An 11,962-nucleotide genomic window follows, 5' to 3' on the forward strand; every position below is an offset into this window, starting at 1 on the left:
CGGGCCCCAAGGCCATTGACTGCGCGGCATGGCGCGCGGCGGTTCGGCCCGGCCGCCGTCGGGCCGCTCGCCTACAACCGCACGGCGCATGCTGACCGTACGCGGCAGGCCACGCCGGTCGACGGCGATCGATCGCCCGGACCTGTCGGCCGGGAGCCATGAACGGCCGGAGCAGGAAGCAGGAGACCTTTCGAAAGGAAGGCAGGCTGGCCGCCGCCCCCACCCAGGCCGGCCACGGGAGGCCGTACGGCCCGGCGGGCGCGCTCCCTCTTCGTTTTCAAGTCCCATAACCGAAGTAATGTCAACAACGGCAAGGATTCTCTTTCCAAATGGGAAGACAACAACGGCGCCTGTTATTGCGTTGAAAGCGGTGCGGCGGCGGCGACGCCAGAGCGTCGCCATCGATGGCGCCTCGATCGATCCTCCCGGTCCCGGGGCGAGCACTGATGGGCGATGAACCACCGCCGTTCTCGGTACCACGCCGGTCTTTTGGCATCGGCACGAGCACGTCGCAGTCCAAGATGAAACCGTGGAAACCGCCCTCATCGGCTGAATGCTTATGGTATGGGTTCAGAAGTACTACCTCAAAGATCACCTGCATCTAAGTAAAAATGTTATTCTCCTATTCAAACAAAAAATGTCATTACAGCTAAGTCATAGTGACCAACAAAGTTTTCACCCAAACCCAACACATTAGCCTAAGCTTTTATCTCAATCTCATCCCACCAATTCCAAACGTATCGATAGTAAAAGTAGGCAGAGGACACAGACCACATGCCGAAGTACTCCCACCATTCTAAATTATATACAATAATTTCTGCACGTCTAAACATACGCTATGTTTAGGTACAGCCGCATAGGAAACACTATTCTAGATTAGCGAACAAGTTGCAGTCACAAAATAGATGGCTCTCATAATGGCTCCTGTAGTCCTATATCACACCTCCAATCACCGCACTAAAAACTATAGCAATTTGGCATTCATGAAAATGACGTTGGGTTGCTTCGCCACTACTAAAAGACGTTATTTTGGCTCTTCAAAAGAAAAGATGTCATTTTGGACTACCATCCCAATTTATTTTAACTAAATTATCATTACCATTATCATGGTTAAGCGAACTGAGCGTTGCTCCACTGGTAATGCTTATTGTGGTGGAATTTGTCCACCCGGGTTTGAAATTCTCGACTCGGCATGTACTTGTATTTTTCTGAATTCCTTCCATAATTTAACCGGCATTATTCTTCGGTAACACATTTCTTTGAGTAGCATGGAAATTAAACGCTTCTATTTTCATAGGTAGAAGCACTTTGGTGTTTTCATATGGGACCATGAGAAAGGGTAATAATGGACGCCCTAGGGTGTACAGAACTTTCTTGGCTTTGGGGTTTACTTGATGGTATCTTCTTCTTTTCCAACGTGATTTACCATATATATGCTACCCTCTCCAGCCACATATTAGCTTTTTTTTAATTTAGTTCTGATATTTGAAATGATATGAGTATATTTGCCTTGAGAAATAGTTTTAAAATTATACTTCCTATCAGCATAAAAGTATATTTTTCTGTCTTTCATAAACATATCAGAATAAAATCGTGTCAGAATCCAAGACCTCACTTTTTAATTGGAGAGAGCACACAGGTACTAGGTAGTCGAGTTCATTGCTCGTTCATCAGTTTGACAGTTTGGCTCGCGCTCACCGGTTGAATGCTTATTGTGATGGGTGGAGGAAGCTAGACCAGCAGTACAGAAGGCTGGAGATCGAGGCGGTATCGATACAGTTCGGCAGTTAGCTTGACTGGGCCGCTGGGTGCCGTCCCTGATCGCTGCACAATGGCGGCGGCGCTAGCACTGCACGCACAGCGCGTGCGTGGCTGCTGCCGGGAGCCGACCACGCCGCCGCCGCCGCGCCGGCGGCCGGTCCTCCTCGTCGGTGTCGGGCTGTTGCCATGGCGGGCGGCGTCGACTAGCCGACTAGGCACCGCTCAAGCTGAAGAAACAAAGCCGTGTCATCACGGATTGGACGGAACGAACACATGTACGTTTTTGGGCGTGGCACAAGCTTCGCGCCGTCGTGGAGGAGCTTTCGTCGGTACGGCGACGGAGCGACGTACGGGCGGCCGCCCGCCGGGGTACTTGCCGATTTCCATTCCAAGTCACTTGGGGCCATTATGGCCCAGCTTAGTACATGCCAAACGGCCCATTTTTTTCAGGCCTCAACCAGAGGCAGAGTCCTTCGTCTGTGCTTCATCTAAATCAGCTCAGCGAAATCACAGCACCCTGAGCATCCGATCGCAATGCAGGGCACATATAAGCAGGCAAGGTCTACAAATTTTGGGCGTATTAGAGAAGACGATTCCACGGCAAGAAGTTGAGTAGTACATTCAGCCAAGCGGCGGATACCCCGAGAGAAACAAAACAGTGCCATCATACATCAGCAGGATTACAGGAGGTTGCAGAGTGAACTCACACTAGGTTACCATGAGCAAGGCGGCGCTTGTTATAGAAGATGCTTCTAGACTTTACCCTCCCAGAGGCACTCGACACAGGGATCACTGCGATTCTTTGTTGATGGAACACGCAGCAAGAGATCCCGGAGATGGGCTGGTGGCTGGAGGCCCATGGCAGAAGCGCGCTCCCAGCGCTGGAGCCGGGTGACACCAATACATGGGCCAAACTTCATGTCCATGTCGAATTGTCGCAGCTGCTCCTCTTGCTCACCAAAATCATCTGCAGCAACATTATCATGAGCAACAGCTTATGGTATCAAAAGGGAAACAGCTAGAGAGGTCTCCAAATTATGGCTATACTATTACTACAGGAGGTGCTTTTACGCTCTCCCACAAAGTGAGAAGCGCAGAAATGAAAGTACTCTATGATCCCTCGGCATGTGGCAAGTACCTTTGAGATCCCAGGAGCCATGAGAAACTAGTGCTGATGTCTGAGCAGTATCTGGGGCCCCGACAGAGGCCCCTCCAGTGTACTGCTTTGTTTTCTTATTGGAAGATGATGCCGCCTTGGTCACACCTCCTTTCTTTTTCTGCCGGTAAAAGTCTTTCATGCCACTAGATGCCATGTTTGCCAATTCTTCAGCCCTGCCAGAGTTTTCTTGTCAATTTCTTCCAACAGAAATTTAAAATTACTTCTACTCTGGACTTAGGATTTGTTTTTCATTTTTCTGTCTTGAATAAAACAAAGTATGCTATACAGGAGTATAACTGTAAACTGTGAAGATAGAGAGCTATCAGAAACCCGTAAGTTCAGAGTTCAAGTCCTGACTCCTGACCACTAGGTAAGGTATGCTGTAAATAACTATCTGCCTGTAGTCTAAGTTCAGAGTTTTAAGTCATTGTTCATGAAGCAGTTAGCATGATTGCAGCATAGTCAATTTGCGTAGAGTCAGAGCCGATGTAGCACTAATCGAATCAAAGCATCATTTATAATTAAACTTGGTCACATGGATATGCAACTGACATGAGAGTACATTCAGAAAGTTAAGCTCTTCACTAGTGACATAATTTTTTTTTTTTTGAAAGACCACTGGTGACATAATCTGCAAACTGAACTGGATCATTATCGATCTGAGCTCCCTGCAATCATACACCTTGATGCTAGACAGTAGATTTGAGGCTCTGGAAATACAAAACAGAAAACAAGAAAGCACTACCATCTTTGCAGAAAGCATCATGTATCATCATTGACCATGGTCACATGGATATACAACAAGCATGTGTAGTGCGTTCAGTTAAGTTCAGTTCTTCACTAGTGACATAATCTGCAAACTAAACAGAAAAAGGCATGGCTAAACACTGCCGTTCTAAGCTCGCTGCAAGCATATATACCTTAATGCTAGACAGTAGATTTGAGGATCTGGAACAACAGAAGGCAGGAAACAAGAAAGCACAATCATCCTGCAGAATGTCAGTCTGTTATTCTCATGTCCTGAAGACAATAGCATAAATGTTCCTTTGTCGCCAATCGGGAGATTCGCTTCCAGCGCGCGGAATGGGTGTTCACTTGAATAAATCACTTGAAAATCAAACTGCAACAGCACCTTATCTCGGAACCAAGATTCCAAAAGCCCAATGGTGCCCACAAATCACGAATGTCTACCAAGCGCGCTGAAAAGACGAAGACGACGAACCTAATCGCACCATGGATGTCTTGATTGGATCAGCACAGCACCACGCACCCCACGAATCTAGAAGTAAATCGACGGGGAGAAAGAACGATTTTGGCTCGAGAGGGGGGGGGGGCGAGCTAGGTAGATACATACCGAGAAACAGAGCGAACGAATCCGCGTCCGGATGGATCTCCACTACGGTCGATCGAGGGACGAGCGGAGCTGCGGCAGGGGAGTGGGGGGAGCGCGCGGCGGGTAGAGGGCTGGGTGGCGGCGTCGTGCTCGGCTGCGGTTGGGGACTCGGGTGGATGCGTGCGTGCGTGCGTGGACGGATCCGGGGCCAGTGGCAGCCGATTGCGGACACGCGTCCCTCACGGCCCACACCCTGATTAGACCAAAATGCCCCTACTTGGGGTTCGAATCACGGTATGACCCGATCCAGACCAAATTACCGGAGCAGCCGCGGTCCCCTCCCTGCCGGCCGCCGGCCACCGTCCACCGTGGAGGAAGCTTCAGGGCAGCCGCCGAACGTTGATGGGTTTCTGGTTTGATTCGGAGTGGTAGCGACTCAGGCTTTGCGGTGTATCTGATTTCGGAATAGTTGGGCCGGGTTCATCGAAGGTCTGATCAATTGAGGAAAGCGTAAGCTGGTCTACTTCGAGTCGGACAGAAGATTGGTCCGTTTTGAATGCGGAGGAATCCACTCACACCAAGCGCGCAGGATTGTTACATCTATCTCAGCTTCGGAGGCTTATCAGAAGCTTGTGCGGCTCTGCGGTTTTCCTGATGGCACTCAATGCCGGACAAACCAAGCAAACAGAGGAAAGACATGATCGATCAGCAAGCTATTGGACGATGTTCTGCTCTCTATCTTGGGAAAGCTCAACGTAACGACGCTGGTGAGGGTCAGCGTCCTATCCACGCGATGGAGGCGCCTCCCCTGGCTGCTCACGCAGCTCAGCCTACTCACATCAAGGACTTCCTCCGCGAGCCGTACGCCGACCTTATACAGTGGATCGACGATCGCATCGACAAGGCAATGCTGTCTCTAACGGACGCAGCTAGAAGCATGCTAGCCCCTGGCAGCAGGAGGTACGCCATCACGAGGCTCCGCGTCTCGTTCTTCGCCACCACCAGCTGCTCCAGCGAAGTTGGCCGTCTTGTCATTAGTCAGGCGATCGAAAACGGGATGGTGGGAGACGTAGAGCTCACGAGCGGCGTCGAGAGGATCCCCTTCGATGTTAGCAACGAGGAGATGGCAAGGCATGCGGACAGTGCGTGTTAACGGTTTCTTTGCGAAGTATCCTAGCGTACCATGTCACCTGAGAACCCTGCGGCTCTACAACGCGACCTTTACAGAGACGGAGATGAAGAATCTCATTGGAAATGCATGCACGCAGCTGCGCTATCTTTATGTGTTCCAGTGTGATACTGGGCTTGGTAAGTCGTTCAGGATAGATGCACCCAACTCAGCCCTCAGCAAACTGGAAATTTTCAGCTGTCATTCCAAGCAAGCCGAGATAGTTTGCCTTCCAAAGCTGGAGCTACTTATATCTGGCCACTGGTCGCCTCCATATCTGCCCTTGGCTTTGGGAGATGTCCCCTGCCTCAAGGAGGTAGAAATCTACTATTCAGCAGTCTTACCAGGGACCATTCAAGCTAAGCGCGCTTCTGTGTCATACCCGGATAAACACGTTGACACTGGATTTCCTCGGACAGAAGGTTTGGTTACAGCCGGAAAAACATCAGCTCTGCTCAGCATTTAGCAGTTTGAGGGGATTGTCACTGGCTGGTATCTTTGTTGGATTTGGTCTGTTGTGGATAGTAGCCCTCGTCGAAGCTGCTCCGGCCCTTGAGATACTTCACATCGAGGTTTATGACCACATGTGCCGTGATGAGAAGCAAAGGCTGGAGACGTTCGGAGAAAGAACTAACGAGCCATGCATGGGAAGTGTCCGAGTCTGCTACACGTTTTCCATTGAAAGAGCTGCTGCTTGAAGGTTTCAACGCGACAGAAGAACATGTAGCGTTTGTAGGAACCATCATGCTGGACCGAGCTTCTGACTTGCAGACGGTTATTTTGAAAGAGCAGTATTGCCAGAAGTGCGCTGCAATCAGTAAATCTTCGACAGAGTTCAGATATCCAAAGAATGAGGATGAAAAGGTGGTGGTGGTAAATAAGTTTAGAAGCAGGTTCTCCTCCCGTGCAGAAATAGTTTTTAGTGATCACAAGTTTTCCAAGTGATTAACTAATTAAAGGTGTCTTTTCGGTTGTACTTCTTAATGTGGTGGATGTGCTCTGACCTCTGAAGAGGAAAAAAAAAAGAAAGTTGTGCAAATAAAAACCCCCCTGGGGCACCTGGCGGCCCGCGGCGCCCGAGTCGCCTGACGCCACCAACCCCGCAACCCGCCACCGCCGGGGTAGTTACCTCTGCAGTGCTGCAGACTCTCCCTTGCCGACTCATATGTTAGCGGGTGAGCCCTGCAGTAATGCAGAGGAGGCTCATCCCGCCGGTGCAGCCTTGCAGCCAGCCAGCCATCCGATCCGGAACCTGCTTACACAGGTCAAAGCCTGAAAGGCTCGCTGCCCCGCCCGGCTCCCTTGCTTGCGCTCCAATCCCAAACCGCACGCGGCGTGTTGCGCACCACGCACGCCGTGACGTAGCCTGCCGCTGCCGACGCGGCGGTCGCCGGCTCCGTCTCGGCTCGCGAACGCGCCCGTGCGCTCCCTAATATATAAGCACGTCCCGAATCTCCCCGATTACGCTAACGAACGGCAGGGGCGGGGGCCGCACCGGAACCTAACTGAGCGGACGCCTCCAAGGCTCCGTTCCGGACTTCCAGAGAGAGCAGCCGCGGAGGAAGCGTGGGGGGAAGGGAAGGCTCGCGTGACGTGTGCCCGCGTCGTATGCGCCGCGCTGCCGTCGCGACGACGGCCAGGATGGCGGCCGAGGAGATGAGACGGGCCTCGGCCTCCGCGGCGGCGGCGGCCGCCACGGCGGAGGCGGCGCCGGCGCAGGCGGGGTCGAGGTGGGCGCGGGTGTGGCCGCCCGCGCTCCGGTGGATCCCCACCTCCACCGACCGCATCATCGCCGCCGAGAAGCGGCTCCTCTCCATAGTCAAGTACGGCCTCGCCCCCAGCTTTGGTCCCCCCCCCCTCCAATTTAGCAAATTACATGCGAATTGGTACTTCTGGCTTTTGACTGGTACAGTAAAACTAGTTACTTTCTCCTGGACCGGGACAGCTACTCACTTGTGCCTTCCAATCTATCAAATTACGTGTCAATTGGTACAAACTTCATTCTTTTGGGCGGAACAGCTGGTCACTTAGTGTGGATTTACATTGCAATTTGGCCGGTGCGAATTATGCGACTAGGTGTTGGTTCATCTGCAATCTAGCTCTTCTAAGATTAAGTTCATTTTGAATGTTGAGCACGAAGCTGAGACCGTGGAACTGTAAGGCAACCGCCTCCCCTTTCATGAGGATTGATTGTGCTATTGCTGCAGTTTCACATTAATCAAATGTTAGTGCTGTACGGCTGTAGCTAACTGCTAGCTAATTATGCAAAGGTTATTGAGCTAACAGTCTATGAATTCTACTAACTGAATGTTGGGGACTCGAATTCGCACCTGCGAGTGTTCTAAAAAAATCATAACTTTGTTGCTTTGGGATCACTTGGGTCTAAACTTTTAGTCATTTTAAGTCGACTTTGATGGTTTTGTCCTGTATTGAGTATGAAATTTTACTCAGTGGTTTCAGATCATTTAGTCGCATGATGTTAACCTTTGTTTCAGGACAAATGAGCAGATCCAATTAAATTATCAAGTGCTGTAGTGATTCTGTAGCGTATTGGATGAGGTTTTATTTACTGATGGATGGTTGACCTTGTACTGTCTACGAATGGAACTCTCTCACCTATTGCTTGGATTTTATCCAGTGTCCTTTTAAACTGTGTCAGCATACACATGAACTGCATTTTTCAGCATATGAAAGAACTTTCTTTCATCTTGACCTAGTGATTATAAGCATATAATTGCTTCTGATGCATGGTGCCTGAAAGAGTGAGGCAGGAAATACGCACATGGCTTAGTATGACGTATTGGTTCATTTTTCGATTTATGTAACAATTTATAAATTACCATGCCGTCCGCATCGCATGTATTAATTTTGAGATATAACCTACAAGTGTATTTTGTGGTTTCCGATTATTGTTGACATGGGGCTTTATTATCATTTTTGGTAATAAGGCTGCTATCTTGTTGATAAATGATTCTATTCTTTATCATTTCTTTCTAGATACTTATGTATCTTTTCTATATTTTTCTGGTACATTATGCACCTTTTTCTTTATTTTTGCAGAACTGGATATGTCCAGGAACAAGTCAACGTTGGCTCAGCTCCACCTGGGTCAAAAGTAAGATGGTTTAGATCAGCAAGTGATGAACCAAGGTTCATCAATACTGTAACATTTGATAGCAAGGAGAACGCCCCCACCCTTGTTATGGTCCATGGCTACGGGGCTTCTCAGGGGTTCTTCTTTCGAAACTTTGATGCCCTTGCAAGCCGTTTTAGGGTGATTGCCATTGATCAGCTTGGGTAAGTTTTGACAAAAGTGATATGGAATATTTTTTTTCTTATTGATCACAATAGGTCTTGAATCTGTAGCAAATTATCAGTTTGAAAATTATTTCCATTTAATTAATCTGGTCCTTAATTTTTTATGATGTCGTGGAAGAACATGGTTTGGAGGAATCAATCCTCAAGTAACCTTTGATGCATTTCATGGCGCTATAGCATTGACTTTTCTCATTCCTTTTGCAGCTGGGGTGGTTCAAGCAGACCTGACTTCACCTGTAAAAGTACCGAAGGTCGATACTCGATACTTCTACTTTACCTGCACAACTTTAAATACGATGTTATCTTTTTATTATGTTCCTGGTTACCCACGACTACAATAAGTTTTTAACTTTGTCCATCGTTTAGCATGCCACGTCCTCTAATTTTATGATGGTATTCTAATATGCTCTTTCTGTTAAAGCTTAGTGTTTTAACCATTTATAAGAAGCCTAAATAGATTTGTTCCATTAAACTCATATATTGATTCAGTTCTTAACATATGCTTGTTATGACTGGTGTAGTGACAAGTTGTATTTTTTTGCCTTTCTTATGGATATGGATGTGTTTGTAAACAGAAACTGAGGCATGGTTCATAGATTCTTTTGAGGAGTGGCGCAAGGCCAAGAACCTCAGTAATTTTATATTGCTTGGTCATTCTTTTGGAGGATATGTTGCGGCAAAGTATGCCCTAAAGGTATTTTCCTAAACATTTACCGAGTGAAGTGTCTCCATTTAAGCCAATCATTACTAACAACTTCAATTGTATTTCAGCACCCTGAACATGTGCAGCACTTGATTTTGGTTGGTCCTGCTGGCTTCTCGTCAGAAACAGAGCATAGCTCTGAGTGGTTAACAAAGTTTCGAGCAACATGGAAAGGCATGCTAATCAATCATCTTTGGGAGTCCAATTTTACTCCTCAAAGAATTGTTAGGTAATTTAATCTTATTGCACATTTTCATATTTTTCTAAACATTACACATTACAATTTAAATTTCCATGTAAATCTATATATTGATTTTTTAGTTTTTGGAATAGAAATAGGGCAGCATTGCAACAAAAACCTTCTACTCGAATTAAAATGTTTGGAACAATCTATCCCTGCTAGTTAGATTTAAATAATATAGGCCCTTTAAGTTCACAGAGTAGTGTGGTTTGTTGTTCCTTTTCATTCAACTGATAGAAGTGTAGTGTCAATTATTAACCCATTCGTGACTTCCTCATCAGATAAAAGTTACACATGGAATCACTAGGAAAGCATCACAGAAAAATTGAAATGTCGCAAAATAATCTGTAGGTTTCCTTCAAGTTTGAAACACCTGTCAAGTTCAAATTGAGTCCTCAAGTCCAAATTAACAAAAATCACATCCAAATGTGTGACAGCAATCCAAAGTGACAGTGTGACACCAACACTAGTTAGACTTCCACTCAAATGATTTAAAACCTCCATGCAAATAACATTTCCATCTGCATTACTACACACGTCACAAGCCCCTGGAGCATACTACTACTGTTTTGCATCCAAGATCTAAGCTGCACAAGGATGCTGAAACACACTGCCTGCTCGGAGGTAATGGAGGAATTGGTCCTCAAGAAAGACTAAGTGATGATAAATCCATGCTGCACCGTGTCACTACTTTGAGCTGCCTAACAATTGTTGCGACCTCTTATAATTTAAAATAAGGATAGCATAAGTTGGCATTTTATTTTATTTTATTTTTATTCATTGTAATCCCACGTACATAGACATCATATGTCCTGATGTGGCAGTCGCTTGCACCTGCTGGCTGCTGCGAATAGTGGTCATGCCGGCATGTATTGAACAGAGTAGAGTAGAGGGGTCTGCAACATTCAAATCAAACTAGAGGCGCTAGATTGCTCCAATGGCAAAGAATAGGAGGCTTTGGTGCAATTTTGCTGCAAAAACAACCAATAGTACTCTTCTCACATTTTTGGAGGTACTACTGCATTTTGTTCTTATTTTTATCTGTTTTCCTCGAACAGAGGACTGGGTCCTTGGGGTCCAGGTCTAGTACAAAGATATACCAGTGCCCGGTTTGGTACAAGTTCGACTGGTGAATTGCTAACAGATCAAGAATCTGCATTGCTGACAGGTATTCTGTTCAGTTAACTAATCCGGTACATGCATTTTTTTCTTATAATACTTGCAACTGAGACTTATTTTTGTTTCCTCATGTTTGAAGATTATATTTACCATACCTTAGCCGCCAAAGCTAGTGGAGAGCTGTGCATGAAATACATATTTTCCTTTGGGGCATTTGCAAGGAAACCTCTTCTGCAGTGGTTAGCTTCTTATACTTATCTACTTATGGTTAGCTGTTCTCTGATACTGGCCATGCACAATATAGTAATTGGTTTCTCAAAGTCATGGAATTAGCTCATTTTGCAAATCATATCCAAGAGCAGAGATGCAACCCTGCATGATATCTGTCTTGTCATGGTTTTCATATGAAAATTATATTATCACTTCAATTGGTACAGTTAATTCTAGATTCAGCAAGTTGTCCCAAAAAAAAACATTCTGAATGCTAATGAAATCATATTTTCGTTTTTAGTAAGTGGATTCCCCGTGATGTTTCATGATGTTTTACTTCCTTGCCACAGCGCATCCGATTGGAAAGTGCCGACTACTTTCATATACGGGCAGCAAGATTGGATGAACTACCAAGGGGCGCAGCAAGCGCGGAAGGACATGAAAGTTCCTTGTGAAATAATCAGAGTCCCGCAGGTAAATCTTGCCAGCTGGCAACATCACACAGTCACAAATCACAGTTCTATAATACTGGTTCAAGGACTAAATCTTAGTGGTTATATTCTGCAGGGGGGTCATTTCGTGTTTATAGACAACCCTTCGGGGTTCCACTCGGCTGTGTTGTATGCCTGTCGTAATATTTTATCAGGAGATGGAGAGAAGGGCTTCACTCTTCCTGATGGCTTAATATCTGCATGAGATCGCGTAACAATGGTCTACATAATGAAGCGTAGTTATACGATGGTGGAAAATATTTGTGCCCATCTCCACCGGATTGTTTATGTACGGATTGTGGTGATATTTTCCGTGTACATATTCTGTAACAATTGTGAGAAACGTAAAGTTACGTAATGTACGATTCTTTATTTGATTTTCAAGACCCAAACTTGCACTACGCAATCATGTCCTTAAAAACAAATTCTTACGCCGAAAGCACCTCCAGACTCCAGTTG

General features: G+C 46.6%; 2 protein-coding genes across 3 annotated transcripts; one reads left to right on the forward strand and one right to left on the reverse strand.

The window, feature by feature from the left end:
* Positions 1-2,309: 2,309 nt before the first annotated feature.
* Positions 2,310-4,507, reverse strand: LOC112881996 (DNA polymerase delta subunit 4-like). 2 transcript variants are annotated; one of them, XM_025946936.1, is made up of 4 exons: positions 4,275-4,507; positions 3,841-3,909; positions 2,900-3,093; positions 2,310-2,728 (listed from the first exon to the last, which is right to left on the reverse strand). In XM_025946936.1, the coding sequence occupies exons 2-4, from the start codon at positions 3,906-3,908 to the stop codon at positions 2,514-2,516; spliced, it is 477 nt and encodes a 158-aa protein (XP_025802721.1). In that variant the 5' UTR covers position 3,909; positions 4,275-4,507; the 3' UTR covers positions 2,310-2,513. The 2 variants fall into 2 exon arrangements, with proteins under 2 accessions (XP_025802721.1, XP_025802722.1); XM_025946937.1 differs by lacking the exon at positions 3,841-3,909 and having other exon boundaries at positions 4,275-4,477.
* A 2,324-nt stretch (positions 4,508-6,831) lies between these two features.
* Positions 6,832-11,904, forward strand: LOC112882996 (probable 1-acylglycerol-3-phosphate O-acyltransferase). Its single transcript, XM_025948205.1, has 9 exons — positions 6,832-7,244; positions 8,482-8,718; positions 8,944-8,990; positions 9,315-9,433; positions 9,511-9,671; positions 10,742-10,851; positions 10,942-11,041; positions 11,363-11,486; positions 11,580-11,904. Exons 1-9 carry the CDS (start codon positions 7,030-7,032, stop codon positions 11,706-11,708), a joined length of 1,242 nt encoding a protein of 413 aa, XP_025803990.1. The 5' UTR covers positions 6,832-7,029; the 3' UTR covers positions 11,709-11,904.
* Positions 11,905-11,962: the final 58 nt, after the last annotated feature.

The sequence above is a fragment of the Panicum hallii genome, chromosome 2 (genome assembly GCF_002211085.1).
Source record: "Panicum hallii strain FIL2 chromosome 2, PHallii_v3.1, whole genome shotgun sequence".
Taxonomy (NCBI): Eukaryota; Viridiplantae; Streptophyta; class Magnoliopsida; order Poales; family Poaceae; genus Panicum; species Panicum hallii.